Source organism: Penicillium citrinum (genome assembly GCF_028827155.1).
Source record: "Penicillium citrinum strain IBT 23319 chromosome Unknown utg000001l:1.0-4955037.0:1.0-4956770.0, whole genome shotgun sequence".
Taxonomy (NCBI): Eukaryota; Fungi; Ascomycota; class Eurotiomycetes; order Eurotiales; family Aspergillaceae; genus Penicillium; species Penicillium citrinum.
Genome location: NW_026622686.1, coordinates 3793569 through 3816728, shown reverse-complemented (window position 1 = coordinate 3816728; position 23160 = coordinate 3793569). Strand labels below are relative to the sequence as shown.

Sequence of the window (23160 nt, the reverse complement as noted above, 5' to 3'; positions counted from 1 at the left end):
GTCCCCACTAGTGACTTTAGTTCCCTTAGTTTCCCTTAGTCCCCATTGAGGTGGACTCTGATCCGACGTGGCCCGGATCTTTTTCATCGGCTGTCAATCCAAATCGAGCGGGCGACACCCGTCATCGACCAGGATTGGCAAACCTTTAGTTCATCTTGAAAGGTGGACGTCCCAAGTGATCGACCTTCCACCTTCTAGAACCTGATTTGTTTGTTTGCTCGATGATCCTATGTATAGCCACCCGTAGTCCTAGAGGAGCAAAGTGTAGCGAAAAATGAAGACTGGAAACAGCAGCAAGCGAAAAAAGAAAAAAAAAAATCAAAAGAAATACTTAGGCCACATGGACGGAAAAATTACTGACGTACGAGAGTCCTCCCTGATGCCCTGCATTCCGGGAACGAATCCTTCATGGAAAAGCAATGAGCCTCGCTAATACAAGCGAGATCAAGAAAGGAAGGGATTGTATGTATATCCGTTGCTGTATGACCTTCTACTATGTACATAACATAGTAAATTGAATAACAAAAAAGAAAATGGTCCGTAAACACCCCTTTTACCCCTGCTTCTATAAATTAATTATCGTCTTCGGGTCGGGACAATTGTAAAATTTTCTGACGTGTATCATAGGAGATTGGGGGTGGGGGGGGGGGGGAGACACGCAAAAAGAGAACGAGAACGATGAATAGGAAATTAGTTAGCCCTAGGTTCATACAGTACAATCCTGTAGATGCCCCCACCAGGCTTGACACCAGTCTTTAAGACTCAAGGTAGCTTACTACGATGGATGAAGGAACAGGTCACAGGTACAAGGCTATGACATTGGCTAGCAGACTGGGTATCACTGTCATAGTCTACGATAGGTCGATCATAGTAGTCGGGGCCTGTCGGATCGCCCCGCGATCATCCCTTGGAGCCCTTGCAGAACTCATCTGGGCAAGCCAGGGCTCCTCCAGAGTGGGGATTGCCGGCGCTAGTGTGACAAGGGCTTGCAAGCGAAAGCGTTTGGGCAGGGCAGGCTGGCTGTATGTCTCTGCGCCACGGTTCCCACAGGTCTCATTGAGGTACTGGGTACGCAAGCAGTCACTTGAGAGGATTAGTTAGCATGATCGACCGTTTGACGAATCGTATCGGATACCGGACTCGCCGTTCATCCCGTTGCAACCGGCTTTGGCTACTTTAACCATATGTAATGATCCGGTCGTCCTAGCGCCATTAGTTCCGACTGGAGTGGACTTTTGATACTACAAACATACCGAAAGGAAAAAAAGGGATAGATGTACGATGTACTATGTCTGTATGTATGGAATAGTGGGGTTCCGAGCTGGGAGGAAAAGTATGGCGCCAGCGACGCAACCCGACGAGAAATCAATTGGCAGTGGAAGTGTACATAAATGCCATCTGAGGTAAGAAACTGCCATGCATCTTTGCCACCCGCTCTTCTTATGCTGCAGAAGAGAAACTTACTCAGATGTCCAATACGTGAAATGCGAGACAAGAAACCCGTGGAGCACAGTATCAAGGACTGGGAGGATCTTTTACAGAGGTCCAATTCTACTTCTTCTCCGCCATCGCGGTCAGGTTCCTGGACTGCGCGGTAAATCATCCGATGATCAGCCCGTCCCCCATCTCGAACCTTACTGATGATGGATCGATCCTACGAGAGATATAGGGCACAGACCGCGATGCGTCAAGAAGAGGTGAGTGGCTGTGGAGCTTGCCATGTGCGCATCTTTGGGCTTTGTCGGTGTAACTTCGCGTGAGAGGCTCGCAGCAGAGATCTCGTAACGTTCTCGGATGAACCAATGTACTGTAGATGCGGATCGAGAACCATGCGCAGCTGGATGGAATGAGGATATCGCTCATCAAAATTTGTTCTGTTTCGGTTTCTCGAAGAATAAAAACTTAATGCATCGCCCCAAACTCCCATTTTGACTAATATCGTCATCAGTTGATCACTCAGGTGACAGCTTTCGTAATTAGAACGACAAGAGGAATGTAAGAAAAAAAGAAACCCGCACTTTTGATGGGAGATGCGGGCCTGAATGAAAGCTCTCGTTGTGACAGCCTGGCGTCCGCCTTGCTGAACCACGTTCGAGACCGTATTCCCAAGGACTCTTGATCGGGAAATTGCAGATGAATTTGTTCAAAATGAATAAAAAATTGTAATTATATAATTTCCCTTCTGGAAAGGGAAGACATAACCTTGCAGACTTAGCGTGGGATTCAATATTTTCATTTTGATATTTAATGTTCTCGAAGTCCTGATATCATTCGTCTGGACGAATCTCGGAGTACTTTGTTTATACTCCCCTTCCGGTAAATTCGCCATCCATTGACTCGACTATACTCGAATGGTGTAGTAGCAACTTCTCTAAACCGGTTAGGGTCTCCCTAGGGGATAAGGACAAGTGCCGTCGTGTCTGACTCGGTTCCACAGGGGAAAAAGACGACCGATCCACCCGGAAGCGCATTGGCCGTGGCGTCTCCAACCCTTTACTCATCTAGATCCGAACTCCATGCAAGGAAGATACATGGGGGATCCTGAATTTTTGAAATCGCCAGAAACATTACTGACCCCCACAGTGCCATTGGTGTCCCGGGATGTATTACTGTATTTCCCGCACAAAATGAGGGTGTTGGGGAACGAGCTGGAGCATGGCCATGCAGGCTTCTAGTCCCGATGACCGATGGCGTAACTATTTTGGTAGCTTAGGCTGAGAAAAATAATACTACCTGCTCTTTTAAAATAACTTGAGTCCATCCGATCTCGCGCGAGATTCTTCCTGAGATAACCTTCCCTTTGGATCTAGTATTGTCCAAACTAATTGAGGGCTCTCACCATCCACTCGCTTCATCGACTGCGGCCAGAAAATAACATCAACGACTTATCTTCTCTTTAACTAAAAAGTATCCTAATATCTTATTACCTTCTTGCTTTTCCCCGTTTTCCCGCAGATCCCTACTACCCTCTCACCGGCCGAATTCGAGATTTACTCCGAAATCATGGCCCAATCTTCGCAATGCTATCTACCTCGCTTCGCCCCCGCTGTCGATGGGCCCAAACGGCCAGTTTCTATGAAGACGAGACCGACCTCTTCGCAATGTGCGCAGTTATTAACCGCCTGGCACGAAGGACGTCTGGAATCCATCTTGCAGGCCACCTGGGCCCTGGTACTGCATTATTACATTCGATCGGAGGATATTAGTTTTGGATATCAACACATCGATAGCGACTGTATCTCTTCTCGACAATCTGTACAGCGGTCGAATCCCGCCAACCACGATCACGAACTGTCGGCTATTCGACTAGCCATTGATGAAAACGACTCCATCCAGGCAATTGTAGATAAAGTGCAAAGTGGCCATGGAATCAAGCAGCTTGATGGTGCTGGAAGCCTGGAGGGCGCTTCCGAGGGCCCCTTGCCCTTTAACACCATCTTGATGCTGCGCACATATCGCAAGACGGATGATCCGTCACCAACCTCCAAGGTCATGCTGGCAAATGCCTTGCCGGACCAGGTTTGTCTTCACCCGCCTCCTTAATCATAGAATTATCAGCAGTAGTAAGCTAATATCAAATTAGTGCCAAGTTCGTCTCCATGTGAAGGTGTTGCGTCGGGACATCAACATCTTCCTCGAGTGGCGAAACGGTGATATGTCCGGAGACCAAATGAAGAGTGTGGCACATATCTTCGAGCAGTTCCTCGCCAAAGTCCTTTCCCCCGAGAACCCCGCTGTTAGCAAGCTTAATTTGTTCTCGGAGAATGACTGGCAACGAATTCGCAAGTGGACCTCCAACACTCCCCAACTACACGATCGATGCATTCATGAGGCTATCCGTGACCAAGCCCTTTCAGGACCTGATAGAGAAGCAGTTTGTGCCTGGGATGGCAGCTTCACCTATGGCGAGCTGGATGCCTTGGCGTCGAAACTGGCTTGTCACTTGCGTATGCAGGGTGTTGGGCCCGAAGTGCGGGTAGCTCTGCTCTTCGATAAATCGGTAAGTGATTGCTCCCCTCCTTTTCTTTTTTCTTTCTTTCTTTCTTTTTTTTCAATTCAATCATCTTAGTCTGCAGCTTGCAATAGTTCGCAGATCTGAGAGATTTGGAGAGTGAAGGATATAAAGTGGCTGACATCTGCAAGAAATGGAACGTAGTGGCAATGCTTGGCGTGATGAAGGCGGGTGGTGCGTTTGTCCCATTGGACCCAACGCATCCTCCTTCACGTCTTCAACGGTTAATCGAATCGGTCAAGGCTGAAGTGGCTCTGTGTTCGCAGCATCGTGCAGACGCCCTGAGCCCTATTGTAAAGGCACTTATTCCTCTTTGCAGCGCTACCCTGGACTGTCTGCCGGAGCCCGTCGATGGCGTTGATCTTGCATCCGGTGTCACTGGTCAAAATGCTGCTTATGTGCTATTTACGTCTGGATCCACAGGTGAACCGAAGGTGAGTGACGAGGAAACTTGATTTCTGAAGTGGATAGCATACAATTTTGGGCCAGTGCTGACTTTTGTACTAATACAGGGTACCCTGTTGGAGCACCGGGCCTTCCTATCAAGCGCCATGAGCCATGGTGCTGGACTCGGTGTTTTCCGCGAAACTCGCGCTTTGCAATTCGCAGCGCATACTTTTGACGCCAGTTTGGCAGAGTCGCTTACTCCTCTGATCCATGGTGCTTGTGTGTGTATTCCCAGCGACGAGGACCGGTTGAATGACATTGTCACCTTCATTAATGAGAAGCGGGTCGACCAGGCCTGCTTTACCCCATCATTCATTGGCTTCATTGAAATTGACAGCGTGCCGGGCCTGAAAAGTCTTGTTCTGGCTGGCGAGGCTATGTCGCAGTCGCAACTGGCGACTTGGTCCAGAATCAAACTGATCAATGGATACGGCCCTACAGAGGCGAGTGTTGCATCCGTGCTGAACTCGAATGTTGCACCGGACGCCGATTGTAAAGATATCGGTCTCCCTGTTGGCGTCCGAGCTTGGCTGGTAGATCCTGAAAACCACGACGAGCTCGTCCCTGTCGGCTGCCCTGGTGAATTACTTCTCGAGGGACCGACCCTCGCTCGATGCTACGTCAACAACCCTCAAAAGACAAACGAATCTTTCATCTACGATCCAGCTTGGACGAAATTAGACGCTAGAGGAGGATCAAATCGCAGATTCTATAAGACTGGTGACCTGGTGAGGTACAATTCCGATACTGGTGCTCTCAACTACATTGGTCGTAAAGATACCCAGGTCAAGGTTCATGGTCAACGAGTCGAGTTGGGTGAAGTTGAGAACCAGCTGAACAAGGAGTCTCACGTCACCCACTGCTCTGTTCTATTTCCTAAGTCTGGATTCTGCAAGGGTCGGCTGGCCGCCGTCATATCATCTACTGGCCTTCTCGCGGAACAATCCGATGCAGACCTAGAACCACTGCGATTGCTTCCTTCGACGGAAAAAGCAAAGATTGTGCCCGGAATTCGCGAAAGTCTGTCGGCACGGCTTCCGACATACATGGTACCTGCAGTGTGGCTTTGTGTAGAAGCATTGCCTCTCCTTCCGTCTGGGAAACTAGATCGAAAGGGCATCGCAGGGTGGGTTTCCGCGATGGAGAACGACCCGGATGTTGCAAAGGGCCAACAGGACGAAGTGCCAGAGGCAGAAGTATCTCAGCCTGCCAACGAGATTGAAGAGGCTCTTGCTGCTGTCTTCAGCCGTGTATTGAATATCCCTCAGAGCCACATCAGCCTTAATGAAAGCTTCTTGGCTCTCGGAGGTGATTCTATTGCCGCCATGACTTGCATTGGCCTGTGTAAGAAGCGTGGAATTGGTCTTTCTGTGCAAGATGTGCTCCGCAGCAAATCAATCCGAGACCTGGCACCCCGTTCCAAAACTATTGATCATGCTAAAACCTACCAAGAGGCCGTGGATGAACCTTTCGACCTTTCACCAATTCAGATTTTGCACTTTGGTGTTCGCAAGGAAGGACAGGGTCACTTCAATCAAGGAATCCTCACTCGCCTCAACAAGCCCATTGATGAGCGAGTCCTCCGCAAGGCGATTGAAACGCTTGTCTCTCGCCATTCTATGCTCCGTGCCAGATTCGAGAATACCGGCTGGTCGACGGCTTCCAACCAGCGCATTACCAAGGAGGTCAAAGGATCCTATAGATGGCGAAGCAGCACCGTGCGCACGATGGACGAAATCAAACCTCATATCGCTGATAGCCAGTCGTCCATCAACTGCTTCTCTGGTCCCTTGCTGGCAGTTGACTACTTTCGATTCATGGATAAGCAACAGCAACCTGTGTTGTCTATGACCGCTCATCATCTGGTTGTTGACATTGTCTCGTGGAGGATCATTCTGGAGGATTTGGAGGATATCATCCACAACCCAGGAAAGACTGCAAGCGAGGATGCCTCTCTCCCATTCCAAACATGGTGCAAATTGCAAGCCGAGCACACAAAGAACATGATAGCTGAGGGCAAAATTTCCAAGGACCCTCTTCCTGCTCCAGACTTTGGTTACTGGGGCCTGAAAACCCACCAGACGACATATGGAGACGTTGATTGTGCCGCCTTTGAGATTGATGCGGCTCATTCTAACGCTATCCTGCTCGAGTGCCACAAGTCCTTGCAGACTGAACCGATTGACCTCTTCCTGGCCTCTATGCTTCATTCCTTTGGTCATTCCTTCACAGATCGGTCCCTTCCCACGATCTTCAATGAAGGCCACGGCCGTGAAGTTTGGGATTCATCCATAGATATTTCTCATACCGTTGGTTGGTTTACTATTGTTCACCCGATTTTCGTGAATGGGTATCAACCAGAAAATGCGATCGACACCCTCATCAAGGTCAAAGATCTGCGACGCCGCGTATCTGACAATGGTCGTGCGGACTTTGCTAGTCGCGTGTTGCCAATTCCAGGGAAGCAAGCTGGCACTCATCCTCATCCATTCGAAATTTCGTTCAACTATGTTGGCCAGCACCGTGATCTCCAGCGTGATGACGGTCTCTTCCAACTGGTTGATCAGATGGCCGGCGAGACTGGCCAAGGTAGTGGTGATGCAGACTTTGGCCGTGATACCCCCAGATTCGGTCTTTTCGAAATTTCCGCCATGGTCGTCGGTGGGAAGATCCGATTCACATTTTCTTTCAACAAGTTTATGCAACACCAGGATCGCATCCACGCTTGGGTTTCCAACTGCCAGAAACAGCTGGTCTCATTCTCTGAACAGCTCTCTTCCATGTCACCGCGCTTCACACTAAGCTCTTTCCCGATGCTTTCTCTCAGCTATGACAGCCTCGATAAGATGCTTACACAAAAGCTGCCTGCAATCGGAGTTAACTCTCTAGATATGATCGAAGATATCTACCCATGCTCTCGCATGCAGCAGGGTATCTTACTGGGACAGACTCGAGACCCCTCGTATTATGCTGTGCATGATACCTTTGAAGTCCGGGGAACACGCTCGACACCACCAAATCTCGACCGGTTGGTGGAGGCGTGGAAGCAAGTCGTTGATCATCATGCCATGTTCCGCACCATCTTTGTTGAAAACTTGACTCCGCGTGATGCTTTCTGTCAAGTGGTACTGAAAACCTTCGACGCTAGTCCTGTCTTCCTCCAGTCCTCCGGCGACAGTGATATTTTCGCTACCTTCGATGCTCAAGATCGCAAGGACTATCGCGAGCGTACTCCTGCATATCGATTCAGTATCTGCCACACCTCAACCGGTAGAATCTTCTGTCGCATTGAGTTGAGCCATGCTGCTATGGATGGAAACTCGATCTCCATCATCCTGCGCGATTTACAATTAGCATACGTTGGAAGGCTTGCAGAGAGCCCTCGGCCCTTGTTCAAAGACTATATGAGATACCTCTCAGATGCTCCAAGAGATGCCAGTATCAACTATTGGCGCTCTTATCTCTCCGACGCCAAGCCTTGTCTTTTCCCAGTTCTGACTGACGGCCAGGCTCCTGCAAGCAAGACTTTGCGTTCCATTCCAGTCAACTTTGGGCCGTTGTTAGATCTCCAGAGTGCCTGCGAGAAGAAGGGAATCACACTCTCCAATGTATTCAATGCAGCTTGGGGCCTCGTTCTGAGGTATTTCACTGGCTCTGATGATGTAAGCTTCAGCTACATGGCTTCTCTTCGTGATGTTCCTGCGGATGGTGTTCTTTCCGTCGTCGGCCCAGTCATCAACCTGATGGTCTGCCGCATGAAGTTCTCCGGAGATTCAGTGCTTCGCAATGTCTTGGAGAAGGTTCAAGATGATTACATGGAGAGCCTCCCGTATCGACACACATCGCTTATCGATATCCAACATGCGCTGAAGCTTTCCGATGCCAAACTGTTCAACTCGGGTGTTTCATATCGCCGTCTCCCCGGAGCTAAGGACGCTGTCAGCAGCGATATCGAGTGTGTCGAAGTCGGCTCCATTCACGATCCAGCTGAGTTTCCCGTTTTCATCAACATTGAGGCCATGGATACGAAGGCTCGAATTGATCTGAACTACTGGACCACTCATCTTTCCGGTGGCCAGGCTGCTAATGTTGCCAATACGTATGTCCGTTGCCTCGAAAGTATCTTAGCCAACGTAGAGAGTGATGTTTGCAACCTCGACAATCTCAGTGAAAGCAACAAGGCCGACATTCTCTCCTGGAACCGCAAGAACCCCCAGCCAATCGAGATTTGCGCCCACCAGGTTGTCCGTGATATGGCCAAGAAGCAACCTGATTCACTTGCGATTACCGCTTGGGATGGCAGTTTGACTTACTCAAAGCTTGATCAGTTCTCTTCTAGGTTGGCCAGCTATCTGGTGACTTTCGGTGTTGGACCTGGTAGTCTGATCCCTGTCTCATTTGATAAATCTGTGTGGCATACTGTGTCGATGCTTGCTATCATGAAGGCTGGTGGAGGTTGTATTCCTGTCGACTCCTCGAGTAACCTCGGTCTCATCGAGAAGCACGTCCATGAAAATGTTATTCAAGTTGCCCTCGCATCTCCGGAGAAGGCTCAGATCTTGGAGGAAGTAATCCCTTACGTGGTTCCTGTGAGCGAATCTCTCCTGGAGTACCTCGGAGATGAGCCTTTGAGAAGCACGGCATCTCCCTCCGATCCAGCTTATGTATCTTTCACCGGTGGCTCTTCCGGCGCCTCTAAGGCTGTGGTGCTTGAACATTCTACCATTATTACCCGCTCGGAAGCTTTCGCTGCGTCCCTTCAGCTCAGTAATACATCTCGCACTCTCCAGTTTGCGCCTCAATCCTCAGATCTCTCACTACTGGAGACTTTCGGTACCTTCATGCGTGGAGGCTGTGTCTGCATCCCGGGAGATATCGATCCATCAAATTTGGCGGCGTCCATCAATGCTTTACACGCCAATGTCTCTTGTTTCACTCCTACCATCGCGGATTACGTATCACCTAAAGACATCCCCGGAGTAAAGACCGCAGCTTTTGTTGGGGAGACTCCCCGACCCACAACTTTGGAAGATTGGCTCTCGGATGATCTTCAGCTGTGCGTTCTCTTTGGAACCGTCGAGACGTCATCGGCCGCCTGCATTGCTTCAATCACAGAGATTCCCAAGGAGGGTGTCATTGGATTCTCTGCTTCGTGTACTTCATGGATTGTTGATCCAATCAACCATAATGCCCTTGTTCCCGTTGGTGCTATTGGTGAATTGGTGATAGAAGGCCCACTGCTTGCTTCTAAATATCTGGTCAACGAGAAGAATGGAAGTGATGCCTTCTTCAGCGATCCTATTTGGCTGGCGACCCTCGGCCTCGATGACGCTGAACAGCCCCGAGAGAGACGTTTCTTCAAAACAGGCGATCTCGTTCGCTACAATAGTACCGGATCTCTGGTTCACATCGGGCGCATGGTTTCCACTCAAGATATCGGGTCTTCTCATGAATTGCGTCGTGTTCAAGAATCCCTCCTCGGCTACTTGGGCTCGAAGAGGAAGGCAGTCTTGGACATCTTGACTTTGCCTGGCGAAACTACCAGCGTCGTGGCATTTATTGGATCTACTGCTCCAACTGCAGTATCTTTCGATGAGCGAGTCATCCAGAACTCTTCCGTAGATCTGACGACAACTATCTGCGCAGTACACGCCCACTTGACTAGCAAATTCACAGCTAATAAGGTTCCGAGTCATTATGTCCCCATATCATCTCTCCCCCTGACTTCATCTGGAAAACTAAATATCCAGGGCCTCCGAGCTGAAATTAACAACCTTCCGGCCAATGTTCTGCGCTCGTTCGATGTCGAACGTTGGACTGGCATTAAATCAACTAATCGCCAATCATGCCAATCCTCCCTTTCAGGAACCAATCTGGCCTTCTGGAAAGAGTATCTGGCAGATATTGAGCCTTGCAATTTCCCGCCTATATCTCTCGAGACAACCACAGGTGGTCGCTCGACTCGCACTCTCAACAAGCAGACCCAAAAACTGCACGCTTTCAGCAAGATGTCGGGAGTATCTGTCGAGACTCTGTTCCAATTTGCGTGGGGTCTTGTACTCCGCTGCTACACTGGCAGCGAAGATGTCTGCTTCGGATTCTCATCATCAAACTCAGACGATCTTGCAGTCTCCATTTGCCGACTGATGTTGACGAACGACCGCAAGCTGGAAGAATCCTTGCAACTCCTGAAGTCCCAATTTGACAAAGGGATTCAAAACTTTGCTGATCTTTCTACCGTCAAGCATCATCTCGGCCTTGACGACACAACCCTTTTCAACACTCTTCTCACCTTCCGCACCTCATCCTCCCTTCCCCAGGGCGATGTCCAGGAAATGACCGCTGCAAATGACTACAAGCTTACAGTGGCGGCCGAGGTCAGTAGTGCTGTTGCCGAGATTCATTTCAGCTACTCCTCGGATATCCTTTCCTCCAACCAAGTCACACATGTCATCGATGCCTTCGATCATTTTCTCAACGATGTCATGTCATCCAACCCCCGTTACCGTCTAATAGGCGACCTGGATCTCTTCCCTCAACGTTCATGCCGACAAATTCGTGATTGGAATGCCGCTCTTCCTCCCCGCGTTGAAAAGTGCGCCGATGAACTCATCCAGCAGCAGGCTCTCCTTCACCCGCGTGCAGAAGCCATTTGCTCCTGGGACAAGAACTTTACCTATGGCCAGCTTGAGATTGTGTCCAGTCGTCTTGCGCGTTATCTTTCTGTGCTGGGCGTGAAGCCGGAGACATTTGTTGTTCTCTGTTTCGAAAAGTCTGCCTGGGCTGTCGTGTCTCAGCTGGCTATCTCGAAGGCAGGTGGTGCTTTCGTCTCTATCGATCCAACCCACCCAGAGTCTCGACTACAGACTTTGATCGATGAAATTGGCGCGACTTTAGTGTTATGTTCGGCAAACCTCCAGTCCAAAATGGCAAGATTGTGCAAAAAGGCTTTTGCTGTCTCCCAAACATCTATCTCTCAGCTGCCAGAGTCCCCTCTTGCTCTGCCTGGTACTCGCCCTGCCCCGAATAACGCTGCATATGCCATTTTCACATCCGGTACTACTGGAAAGCCGAAAGCTACAGTTGTCGAACATACTGCACTGAGTACAACCGCCATTGCTATGACCGATGCTTTGCACATGAACTCCGGCACCCGCTCATTGCAATTTTCCAACTATACTTTCGATGTTAGTGTCCTCGAAATCATGATGACTCTGATGACCGGTGGTTGTGTTTGTGTGCCCAGTGAAGAAGAGCGAATGAACAACCTCGGCGGAGCTATTCGTCGCATGGAGGCCAACTATATGGCGGCGCCTCCCGCTATCGTCAACACTCTCGAGCCCAGGACTGTTCCCACCCTGAAGACTATCATCACCGGCGGCGAAAAAAATGCCTGCCAACCACATAGATCGTTGGCATGATCGATTCGTTATCAACGCATATGGTCCCTCCGAAGCCACCGTCGTTGCAACCGTCGGCGTCAAAGTTGACTGGGAGGGCAACCGCGTTAACAATGATCCAACATCCATTGGAACTGCCGCAAACTGCAGAGTCTGGATTGTGGACCCTAACAACTATAACCGACTCCTGCCAGTTGGAGCAGTTGGAGAGATGCTACTCGAAGGAAGCAACATTGCGCGAGAGTACCTTGGCAATCCTGAAAAAACTAAAGCTGCTTTCGTTGATGATCCAACCTGGAGTCACCATCCAGGTCTTCTAGGTCTCTTCAAGCGTAAAGACCGCATGTACCGCACTGGCGATCTTGTTCGCTACAACACTGACGGTACCCTGGCTTTTATCTCACGCAAGGATACCCAGATAAAGTTCAATGGCCAGCGCATCGAGCTCGAGGAGATTGAGCACCAATGTCTCCGAGCTCTGCCAGAGGGTGCCCAAGTTGCAGTCGATGTTGTTGTTCCACAGGAGCGTACCGTTGCCAAGGGCCTGGCAGCCTTCTTCACAGTTTACGACGCGGACTCCGTCGAGGGTGGTACTAATGACCACTTCGTACCAACGATCCCAGGTGTTGACCCTCTGCTGTTGCCGGTCTCAGTATCCAATATGGATGCCATTCAGAAACTGAAGAGCTCCCTCCCAGACCTTCTGCCACAGAGTATGATGCCTCGTCTCTTCTTCCCTCTGCACAATCTGCCCTTTACTTCATCTGCCAAAATTGATCGGCGACGTCTTCGTGCGATGGTGCAGACACTGCCAAAGGATGTTCTGAAGTCGTATATCACTTTCAACTCTGGTGCAAAGAAGGAAGAAACCTCACCTGACGGCATTGAGGCCAAGCTCCGCTCCCTTTGGGAGAAGACTCTGGACCTCGAGCCAGGGTCCGTGACCAATGACGATAGTTTCTTCGCTCTTGGTGGCGACTCTTTCTCTGCAATGAACCTTGTTGGTGCTGCTCAAGCCCTTGGGATTTCCCTCAATGTTGCCACTATCTTCAACTCCCCAGTTCTCATTGATATGGCCCGGACCTGCTCCGAAACCCAAGAGCCCCCAGCCCCGAAGAAGGCGACTCTCAAGCCGTTTACCCTCTTACCACCGTCTGTCAATGTGGATGAGATCCTGGATGAGATTGTCGAGAATTGTGCTGTACCAAAAGCATCCATTTGTGATGTTTACCCTTGCTCTGCTGTTCAGGAGGGCCTCCTGACTTTGTCATTGAAGCACCAAGGTGCTTATGTCGCACAGCCTGTTTTCCGTCTGGCCAGTGGGATTGACTTGGACCGATTCAAGTCTGCTTGGCAGCAAACTGTGTCTGATCTTGAGATTCTTCGAACTCGGGTAGTGCACACTGAGGCTATGAACTTTGCACAGGCTGTTCTGGATGATCAACCAATCTCTTGGATTCACGCACCATCATTTGAGGAACTACCTAGCGATACCATCGAGCTTCCCAAGCACAACGGTGCACCGCTCACTGGATATGCGATTGTCCAACCCCGTGGCTCTTCTACTCGCTACTTTGTCTGGTCTATCCACCATGCCCTCTACGATGGATGGAGTATTCCTCTGGTGTGGAGTAAGGTCGAGGAAAACTACCGTGCCTCCCAGAACAAAGCACCGGCAATACCTTATGGATTATTCATTGAGTATCTGACCAAGAAAGACATGGATGAGTGTGATAATTTCTGGAAGGCCTATTTGAAGGATCTCTCTAGTACACCTTTCCCTCAAAACAAAAACTCCATGGCCGATGCTATCCGCGCTGGTAATACGCAGCACCACACTGTCGAGGTATCCCGACCAGCAGACACCGTCGAATTTACTTTACCTGTTCTTCTTCGCGCCGCGTGGGCTATCGTCGTTGCTACTCACACCGGTTCTGGAGACGTCTGCTTTGGCGAGACTCTTTCCGGTCGCAACATTAACCTGCCTGGCGTGGCAGATATCGCCGGGCCGGTCCTGTCGACTGTTCCTACACGTGTTCAAGTTGACAATGAGATGACTATCATCCAGTACCTTGACCAGATCAACAAGTCTACTACTGAAATGATCCCTCATCTCCATGCTGGTTTGCAACGTATTCGTCAGCTCAACAACGACACATCCACCGGGTGCAACTTCCAGAACTTGCTCGTCATTCAGTCCGGTGAGGGTGAACTGGATAGCTCCATTTGGATCGATGAGAAGCGTGAGACTAGCGAGGACTTCTTCACACACCCGCTTGTCTTGGAATGCTCGTTCTCTAAGTCCCAGATTTCCTTCACTGTACATCACGATGAGCTGATCATCAACGCATGGCAGACCAAGCACGTCACAGAGCAACTTGGCCATGTTTTGGAACAATTGATGAGAATTCCCAAATCTACTACCGCAAAGTTGGTAGACTTGGAGATTGTCAGTCCTCAAGACAAGGCTGAGATTGCGCAGTGGAATAGCCGCGACATCTCCCCTGTCGAGCGATGCGTTCAAGAGTTTATCTTGGAGAAGACTATCGAGACTCCCAATGCCCCTGCCGTGTGCGCTTGGGACGGGGAGCTTACCTACCGTGAGTTCTGGGACCTGGCCTCGGGCTTCGCCAATTACCTGATTGGTCGCGGCGTCGGTCCTGAGGTCTTCGTCCCCGTTTGCCTTGATAAGTCCGCTTGGGCGATGGTCACCCTGATCAGTATTCTTATTGCTGGCGGTGCTTACGTCCCCCTTGACCCTCATCACCCTGTGTCTCGACACGAAGAGATTTTGGCCGACGTTGGAGCTAACATGATATTGTGTACTCCCAACTACACCAAGCGCTATACTCGTGTTGTCAAAGCTGTCATTCCGATCAGCAAAGAGACTATCAAGGCCTACGGCTCCCTGAATTCCTCCTCCACCCGTCCTCGTGGCAAGTTGACTGCGTCCAATATGGCCTACGCTCTGTTTACCTCTGGCAGTACTGGCCGAGCTAAGGGAATTGTTGTTGAACATCGCAATGTGGTCAGCAGTATCATGGCATTCGGCCCAATGACTCTCATGGGCCCGAAGGCTAGGGTTTTCCAATTTGCCTCTCTGACCTTTGACGCCGCAATCATGGAAACTCTTGCAATTCTAATGCTAGGTGGATGTATCTGTGTTCCTAGTGAAGATGAGCGTCTCAATGATGTTGCTGGTGCCATCCGCCGCCTCAATGTCACCTGGACCTTCTTAACTCCCTCCATCGCTAGTATCATTGAGCCATCATCTGTGCCATCTTTGGAGATTCTGGTCTGTGGTGGAGAAAAGATGTCTCAAGAGGTCATTACGAAGTGGGCCAATGTCCTGAAGTTAATGAACGGATATGGCCCTACTGAGACCTGTGTTTTCGCAGTTATTGATACTGCTGTCGCAGTCAATCGTGACCCTGCGCGCATTGGATACGGCATCCCAAGTACGTTGACTTGGATCGTGGATCCAGAAAATCCTAGCCGTTTGGCACCTCTTGGAGCTGTCGGAGAGCTAGCCCTTGAAGGACCTGCTCTCGCCAGAGAGTATCTCAAGAACCCCGAGAAAAATGCCGAGGCTTTCCTCAACAATCCTGCCTGGACCAAAGATTTCAAGTCTTCGACCCCGTCTTCGCGCCGAATTTACCTGACTGGTGACCTTTGCTATTACAATCCCGATGGATCCATTGAATACATCAGCCGCAAGGATCACCAGGTCAAACTCCACGGGCAGCGTATGGAGCTTGGAGAGATCGAGCACCGACTGCACGAAGACCCACTTGTTCGCCACGCCGTTGTGATTCTGCCTAAGAATGGGCCTCTCAAGCAGCGTCTTGTTACTGTGATGTCCTTGAACAGCATTACCGCGGACAACAAGCTGATATCTGACAAGCCGTGTGAGCTTGTCGAAGAAGATGAATTGAACACCCAGGGCCTCACAGGCCTCGTGGAGGTTCAGAAGAAGCTTGAAAGCCAGCTCCCGATTTACATGGTTCCACAGACCTGGGCTCTCATCAAGAAGCTCCCCATGCTTGTTTCTGGCAAACTCGATCGCAAGAAGATTACTGCTTGGTTGGAGGACATTGACGATGACTCTTACGAGAGGATCATGCAAGACTACGACCGTATGAAGCGTGGCGCTCCAGAAAAAACCGAAGAAAAGGAACAGGATGGATCTTTGAAGATTGTCCGGGAGATCTTCTCGCAGGTCTTGAACATTTCCTTGCAGAAGGTAAACATGGACCGCTCTTTCGTCAGCCTAGGTAAGTTTTCAACCCAGCTAAGCTCTAGTTCGAAATTATCTGTTGTATTAACAACATTATCCAGGCGGCGACAGTATCACCGGCATGGCGGTCATCTCCAAAGCGCGTAGACAGGGCTTGACTGTAACGCTGAATGACATCTTGCAAAGTCGATCAGTGAAGGAGTTGGCCCAGACTGCGAAGGTAAAGGCGCCAGCCACTTCTCACCGTGAAGAGAAAGCTGGCGAAGGCTTCGATCTGTCACCTGTTCAGAAGCTGTATATGCAGTCTACAACGTCCTATAATGGTGCAGCCAGGTTCAACCAAAGCATCACCGTAAGAGTCTCCCGACGCGTCGAGGGCGAGGTCCTCCGACGAGCTATCAGGGCTGTTACCAGTCAGCATTCTATGTTCCGCGCTCGCTTCAGCAAGACCCGTTCTGGAAACTGGCAGCAAAAGGCCGAAACCGTGAGTTCTTAAAAAACTACATTACATGCCATAATACTAACGCCACGCGCAGGATGTCGATACATCTTTCCGTTTCCGAATGCACTCTGTAAGCGATACGCGGGCCATGGTTCCCAAGATCGCCGACAGCCAGTCCTGTTTGGATCCCCTAAACGGACCAATCTTTGCAGCTGATCTATTCAATCTTCGCAACGGCGGCCAAGTCCTTTTCCTCGTGGCTCACCATCTTTGTGTTGATATGGTGTCTTGGCGTATCATTCTACAAGATCTTGAGGAGCTTGTTGTGTCTGGCTCCCTGTCCGAAGAGAAAGCGCTTTCTTTCCAGAGCTGGTGCGCAATGCAGCTTGATAGGACCAAGACCCACGATACGGAGTTGGTGCTGCCCTTCACTCCCGAGAAGCCCAATCTCGATTATTGGGGAATGGAAGGCTCTTCAAACGTCTACGGAGATCTGAAGATGGAGTCTTTCACACTAAGCGAAGAGAGTACAGGATTCATTCTTGAAGGTTGCCACGAAACCTTTGGAACTGATACTGTTGATGTTCTCATGGCAGCTATTGTACATTCCTTTGGTCACACTTTTACTGATCGAAGGATTCCCACCATCTATAACGAGGGCCATGGCCGTGAGCCTTGGGATTCTACCATCGACCTTTCCCGAACAGTTGGCTGGTTTACCACGATGGCTCCGCTGCGTATTGAAGGCCAGGATGGTGAGTGGAATAACTGCTGTTTCTGGATCTTTGCTAATTCCGTTGTAGGTACTATCATGGATGCTATCAAGCGTGTCAAGGATACCCGCCGCAAGATCGTTGACAATGGTCGACCCTTCTTCGCGAAGAGTCTCTTGGCTTCCGACCAGCAATCCTCCGAAGACGCATTCCAGGTTCCTCTGGAGATACTTTTCAACTATCTCGGAAAGCTCCAGCAGCTTGAACGTGCCGATTCCCTTTTCCGCCACCAGGGAAGCGTGTTTGACAGCTCCGACTTTGCGGTTGCTGGTGATATGGGCCCTGAAACTACTCGCTTTGCCCTATTTGAGCTGTCTGCAATCGTTGTCAAGGAGCGTCTCAACGTTTCCTTCGCTTACAACCGTCGCACTCAGCGCGAGAGCCAAATCCGCCGATGGATTCTACAGTGCAAGCAAACGCTTGAGAAGGATCTCCTTATCTTGAAGGAAACCCCTGCTGCCCCAACTCTCAGCGATTATCCCCTCCTCCCACTTAACTATCAAGGATTACAGATCCTCTGCAATAACACCTTCCGTAAGCTTGGTATCCGCAGCAAGGCCGAGGTTGAAGACATCTATCCTTGCTCTCCTATGCAGGAGGGCTTACTACTGAGCCAGCTTCGCGACTCAAGCGCCTATATGTTCCACACGATCTTCGAGATCAAGGATGCTCGAGCTGGCAAAGTAGACCCGGAGAGGCTTGCCCGATCTTGGAATCTACTCGTCGATCGCCATCCCGTTCTGCGGACAATTTTCATCGACAGTAACTACAGTGGTGGATCTTTCGACCAACTTGTTCTCAAGAAGCTCGACGATATCGTCCTTCGCGTCGAGTGCCTTGATTCTGAGGTTGAAGAGAAGCTAGCTGCCATCTCTCTCCGTGATGCTAATATGATGCGTCCGGCCAAGCTTTCCCATCAACTTACCGTGTGCAAGGCCAAGAGTGGACGTGTTCTGGTCAAGCTTGAAATCAACCACGCAATCATTGATGGCGGAGGTGTCGATGTCCTCCTGCGTGATCTCACAATGGCCTATGACCGCAAGCTGGCAGAGGGCCCTGGCCCCCGCTTCAGCAATTACATCAAATACATCCGTACTCAGAGCCAGGGCGAAGCCCTTAACCACTGGAAGAACTATCTTGAAGGTGTTCGCCCATGCCACCTGGCACCATCTTCCGGTTCCCAAGCCCAACGCAAGCTGAAGGGAATCCTGATGGATTTCAACCGCTACCCCGAGTTGCTCAAATTTTGTGAGAATGCATCTGTAACCTTGGCCAATCTCACATTGACTGCCTGGGCTCTAGTACTTAGGCAATTCACTTCTTCTGATGACGTGTGCTTCGGTTACCTGTCAGCTGGAAGAGACGCACCTGTCAACGGTATTCAGGACATGGTCGGCATCTTCATCAACATGCTTTGCTGCCGTGTCAGGCTTTCGTCCAACCAGTCACTTTCTGATATCTCAAAGAAGGTGAATGGTGATTACATCGCTAGCATTCCCCATCAGAGCTGTTCTCTTGCAAGTATCCAGCACGAGCTAGGATGGCAGGGACAGTCTCTTTTCAACACAACCCTCTCTATCCAGAACCATACAGTCGCTGGTGGTTCGAAGGAGAAGGGTCTTTCTTTCGATCTTCAGCATGCCCACGATCCTAGTGAAGTGAGTTTCTCCCCATATCTCAAAACCTTACCTTATGCCAAAGCTAACCACCCCAAAGTATGCCGTGACAGTCAACGTCGACATCTCTCGGGGTGCCGAGGGTATAATGCTGCGATACTGGAATGATGTTGTCTCGGACGATCAAGCACAATCTCTCGTCGATTCTATCGCCAAAGTGTTTGCTGGCTTCATTGAGGCACCGTCGGCGACACTCTCGGCTGCCAAACTCGATGAGATGTCTTTGGCTTCGCAGCCCTCTGAGTTGAGCAGTTCCCAGACATCTGTCAGTGACCGCGTGCAGACAAATAGAAAGAGCCTTGATGGAACCGCCATCCAGAAAATCATCGATGACCGCGTTCATGAGATTATTGGCCAAATGCTGCGGGATGGTAAGCTGATGGTGCCTGGATTGGCGACTGACAGCCTTTCTGGCTACGGCCATCCCGATTCTGTCGGCTCGCCCGCTTTTCAGATTGAAGGCATTCAAGGAGGTGCCGATGATTCCGGCGTTTGCTCTGCAACTTCTCGATCTAGTGAGGATGGGATGTCTGCAGATGTTGAAAGGAAACTTTGGAGTCTTTGGAGTACTGCCCTGGGCTTGTCACCTAACGTTGTTCGGCATCAAGATAGTTTCTTCAAGCTTGGAGGCGACAGTATAACGGCTATGAAGATGGTCAGCGCCGCCCGTGAAGAAGGCCTGGTTCTCACGGTTGCTGATGTCTTCAACAACCCGGTCTTTGAAGATATGCTCACCACTGTCCGCGCTGCTAATGTTACGCAGCAAATGCTCAATGCCGATTTGAAGCCTGTCTACAAAGAGGCTGATGTATTCCCAGATAGCAAACCCGCTACTCTGGCACAAAACTCTTCCTCTGAAAGCATCTCAGTCCTGCGCCCCTCAAAGGCTGTCGATGATGCTTCAGTCCAGAGTGGTATTTGCCCCAAAATTGGCGTCTTCAAGGGTGGCATTGCAGATGTTCTCCCGGTAACTGATTTCCAAGCGATGTCCCTGACAGCGACCTTGTTCAAGTCACGTTGGATGTTGAACTATTTCTTCTTGGAAGGAAACGGTCCACTTGATCTACGCCGACTACGTGAGAGCTGCCTCAAGGTTGTCGACGCATTCGATATCTTGCGAACCGTCTTCGTCTGCTTCCACGACCAATTTTTCCAAGTCGTCTTACGCAAGATTCGACCCAGTATCTTTGTATATGAGACAGATCGTGGCCTCGATGAATTCACCGCCACCCTCCAGCAGCGTGACCGTGAATACGGCCCGCGAGAAGGTGAACAATACGTCCAGTTCTACGTTGTCAAGAAGAAAGAGAGTGATCAGCATCGTATCATGATCCGTCTGTCTCACACCCAGTACGACGGTGTCTGCTTGTCCAAGATCATGTCCGCCATCAAGTTTGGCTACGAAGGTAGCCCTCTACCACCAGTCACGCCTTATGCTAGCTACCTCCGCCAGCTCCCTGGAACTATTACGCCTGATCACTACAACCACTGGTCCAGACTCCTCAAGGGATCTCAAATGACTCAAGTGGTTCGCCGCAAGGGGACTTCCATGTTCCAAAATATTGGAGCCTTCACTGAGATCCGCAAGACCATCGAGGTTCCCCCAACTGCCCTCGGAAACGTCACTGTCGCTACCGTCATGCAGGCTGCCTGGGCTCTGACCCTCGCAAAGCTCTCCGCTCAATCCGATGTTGTCTTTGGTCTTACCATCAGCGGCCGTAATGCAACCGTACCTGGAATTGAGAATACTGTCGGCCCTTGCGTTAATGTGGTCCCCGTTCGCGTCAAGTTTGACGAGAAATGGACTGGTGTTGACCTTTTCCGATTCCTTCAAGACCAGCAGGTGTCCAACATGCCCTTTGAATCTCTTGGATTCCGCGAGATAATTAAGCAATGCACCGAATGGCCTGCCTGGACCTACTTCACTACTTCGGTATTCCACCAGAACGTGGATTATGAGGGCTCTTTGGAGCTTGATAAAAACAAGTACCGCATGGGAGGTGCTGGCGTAAATGACAACTTCGCTGATCTCACTATGGTTTCACGTCCTGCCGACGACCGTAATCTTAATGTGACCCTTGGGTTCTCGGAGAAGGGTCCTATCTTGCCCTCATTTGCTGAGAAGGTCCTCGATATGGTTTGCGAGACTGCCCAATCACTCATCGCCAACCCTTCGACTTCACTTCCCTCTCCCAACATGCTGCGTTCACTCCCATCGCAAGTGGTTGACGATCTTCCTCGTCCATCAGATGAGCACTTCCTCAGTGCTCATTTGAAATCTCGATCTATCGCCGAGCTTCTGGTTCATTCAGACATCCTATCCAGGTCTTGGCACCAATGCCTACCAAACCGCACCCCTGCCATTCCAGGGAACGACGTCGATGAAAAGCCCAAGAATCAAACACCATTCCAGCTCGACTCTTCCTTCTTCGATCTCGGTGGAGATATCTTCAACATGGCTCAGCTTACTTGGCTCTTGGAGCAAGAAGGCCTGAAGGTTCGCCTGGAAGATCTTCTAGAGCACCCATCTTTCCTTGGCCAAATGGCCGTCCTGGCCCTGCACAACGCTAAGCATCAAGAAGATTTTGGTCCGGAATATGCCACTGGCGCAGTGTCTCCAAAGGAATCTGCACCCCCCTCAGGTTGAAAAGAAGAAGACCTGGGAGAAGGCTATGACTCTCGCGAGGAAGTTGACTCGGCGTAACAATAACATGGTTTCCAGCCGGGCCTAGTTATGACTCTCTTTTGTCCATTGTCTCGCATTCTTACGAAAGGGGAAGAAAATTAAAAGTATTTTAAATCAAAAAAGAAAAAAACGAAGAAAACCCCAAACGAAAAGAATGACCTGGCGTTGTGGACCCCAAAGACTCGAGACTCGATCAGCCGAAAAAAAAAAAAAGCCAATGAAAACAAAAGTGGCTCTTGATTCGTTCTCGTGTTTCCATTTCTTTTATCTTGTGTTTTGACTGTTTTATGTTTTTTATCAAAGCTCGGTGATTCCGCCACATACTAACACATTTCCTATGTCTTGGAGGGTAGATGGATGCCATATTGTTTGAATTTTTGCCTCTTCTCTAGTTTATTTTTGTATCTTATATTTTGCTCCTCATCAATTGCGACGCAATGGACCTGTCTCTACCAAAATATCGTTTTTTTTACTATCGTATCAACTCTTGTCACACTGACTCCAAGGTGAGTATTAACTCCACTCACAGAGTTTCTTCTGTAAAAACAGACACTGGTGGCTTTGAGAACACTCCTAGTATAAGTGTATTTGTGAGAAGGCAGTCCTCGACCTTCGAAATAAAAGGTATTTCGCGAGAAATCTTTATTTTTCATCAGGCGATCGTCCCGGCTTGTCTTTCGACAATCGTGGGTTTATGTCCCGGTTGGCCAATACCAAGTAACATCGGGGCGAGGACAATTATTGTTTGAAATGTGAACCAATGTTTGATATTATCCATATTGAACTCACTAACTAGTGTTTCTATTCTTTCTTTATCCTCAAAATGGCTGAAAACGAAGTTGTCACTCTATTGGAACAACTGATGCAACTTCTTCCCTGCAGCCATGAAGAGGAGGCAATCGGAATACGAGAAGCATCTACTGAGCCTGAACTACAAATTCGAGCGAATTTCCAGTAAGCCCTGATAGTTCTCGCTGTAATATATACGCATATTTTGGTTCGTCTCGAAAAACGCGTGTCTGCCTAACTTCGCATATGCACTGTCCCCCTTCATATACCTCTTTGCGAGACACCGGATATAATTTATGGACGTGGTTCCTGCGACGACAAAGGACCTTTGGCATCTCAAATTACTGCGATAGACGAGCTTCGAAAGGAATGGCTTCTCGAGCCCGACGATATCTCTTTGCTATTTATGGTGGGAGAAGAGAAAGGTGGAGTTGGCATGCTCGCCGCCAATGATATGAATTTGTCTTGGGAGGCAGTTATATTTGGAGAGCCAACAGATAATTTACTAGCAGTGGGCCACAGGGGTCATTATGTTTTCGATCTCGTAATCGAGGGAATCCCTTCTCATTCTGGATATCCCGAGCGCGGCTGAAAAGTGCAATTTCTGCGATGACAGCTCTTCTTTCGGAGCTCGAGCATATTGGATTCCCTTCGTCGGAGGTTATTGGACCTTCTTCATTCCATTGTGGCCAAATATC

General features: G+C 49.8%; 2 protein-coding genes across 2 annotated transcripts; one reads left to right on the top strand and one right to left on the bottom strand.

Annotated features, from left to right (window-relative positions):
- Positions 1-851: 851 nt before the first annotated feature.
- N7469_001445 (uncharacterized protein) lies at positions 852-1184 on the bottom strand (the record flags this gene model as incomplete). Its single annotated transcript, XM_056640365.1, has 2 exons — positions 852-1083; positions 1120-1184. 2 exons carry the CDS (start codon positions 1182-1184, stop codon positions 852-854), a joined length of 297 nt encoding a protein of 98 aa, XP_056506122.1.
- A 1819-nt stretch (positions 1185-3003) lies between these two features.
- Positions 3004-21634, top strand: nrps1 (uncharacterized protein; the record flags this gene model as incomplete). Its single annotated transcript, XM_056640364.1, has 9 exons — positions 3004-3519; positions 3584-4000; positions 4087-4446; positions 4525-11870; positions 12010-16133; positions 16198-16580; positions 16633-17293; positions 17342-18969; positions 19028-21634. 9 exons carry the CDS (start codon positions 3004-3006, stop codon positions 21632-21634), a joined length of 18042 nt encoding a protein of 6013 aa, XP_056506121.1.
- Between the last annotated feature and the right edge of the window lie 1526 nt (positions 21635-23160).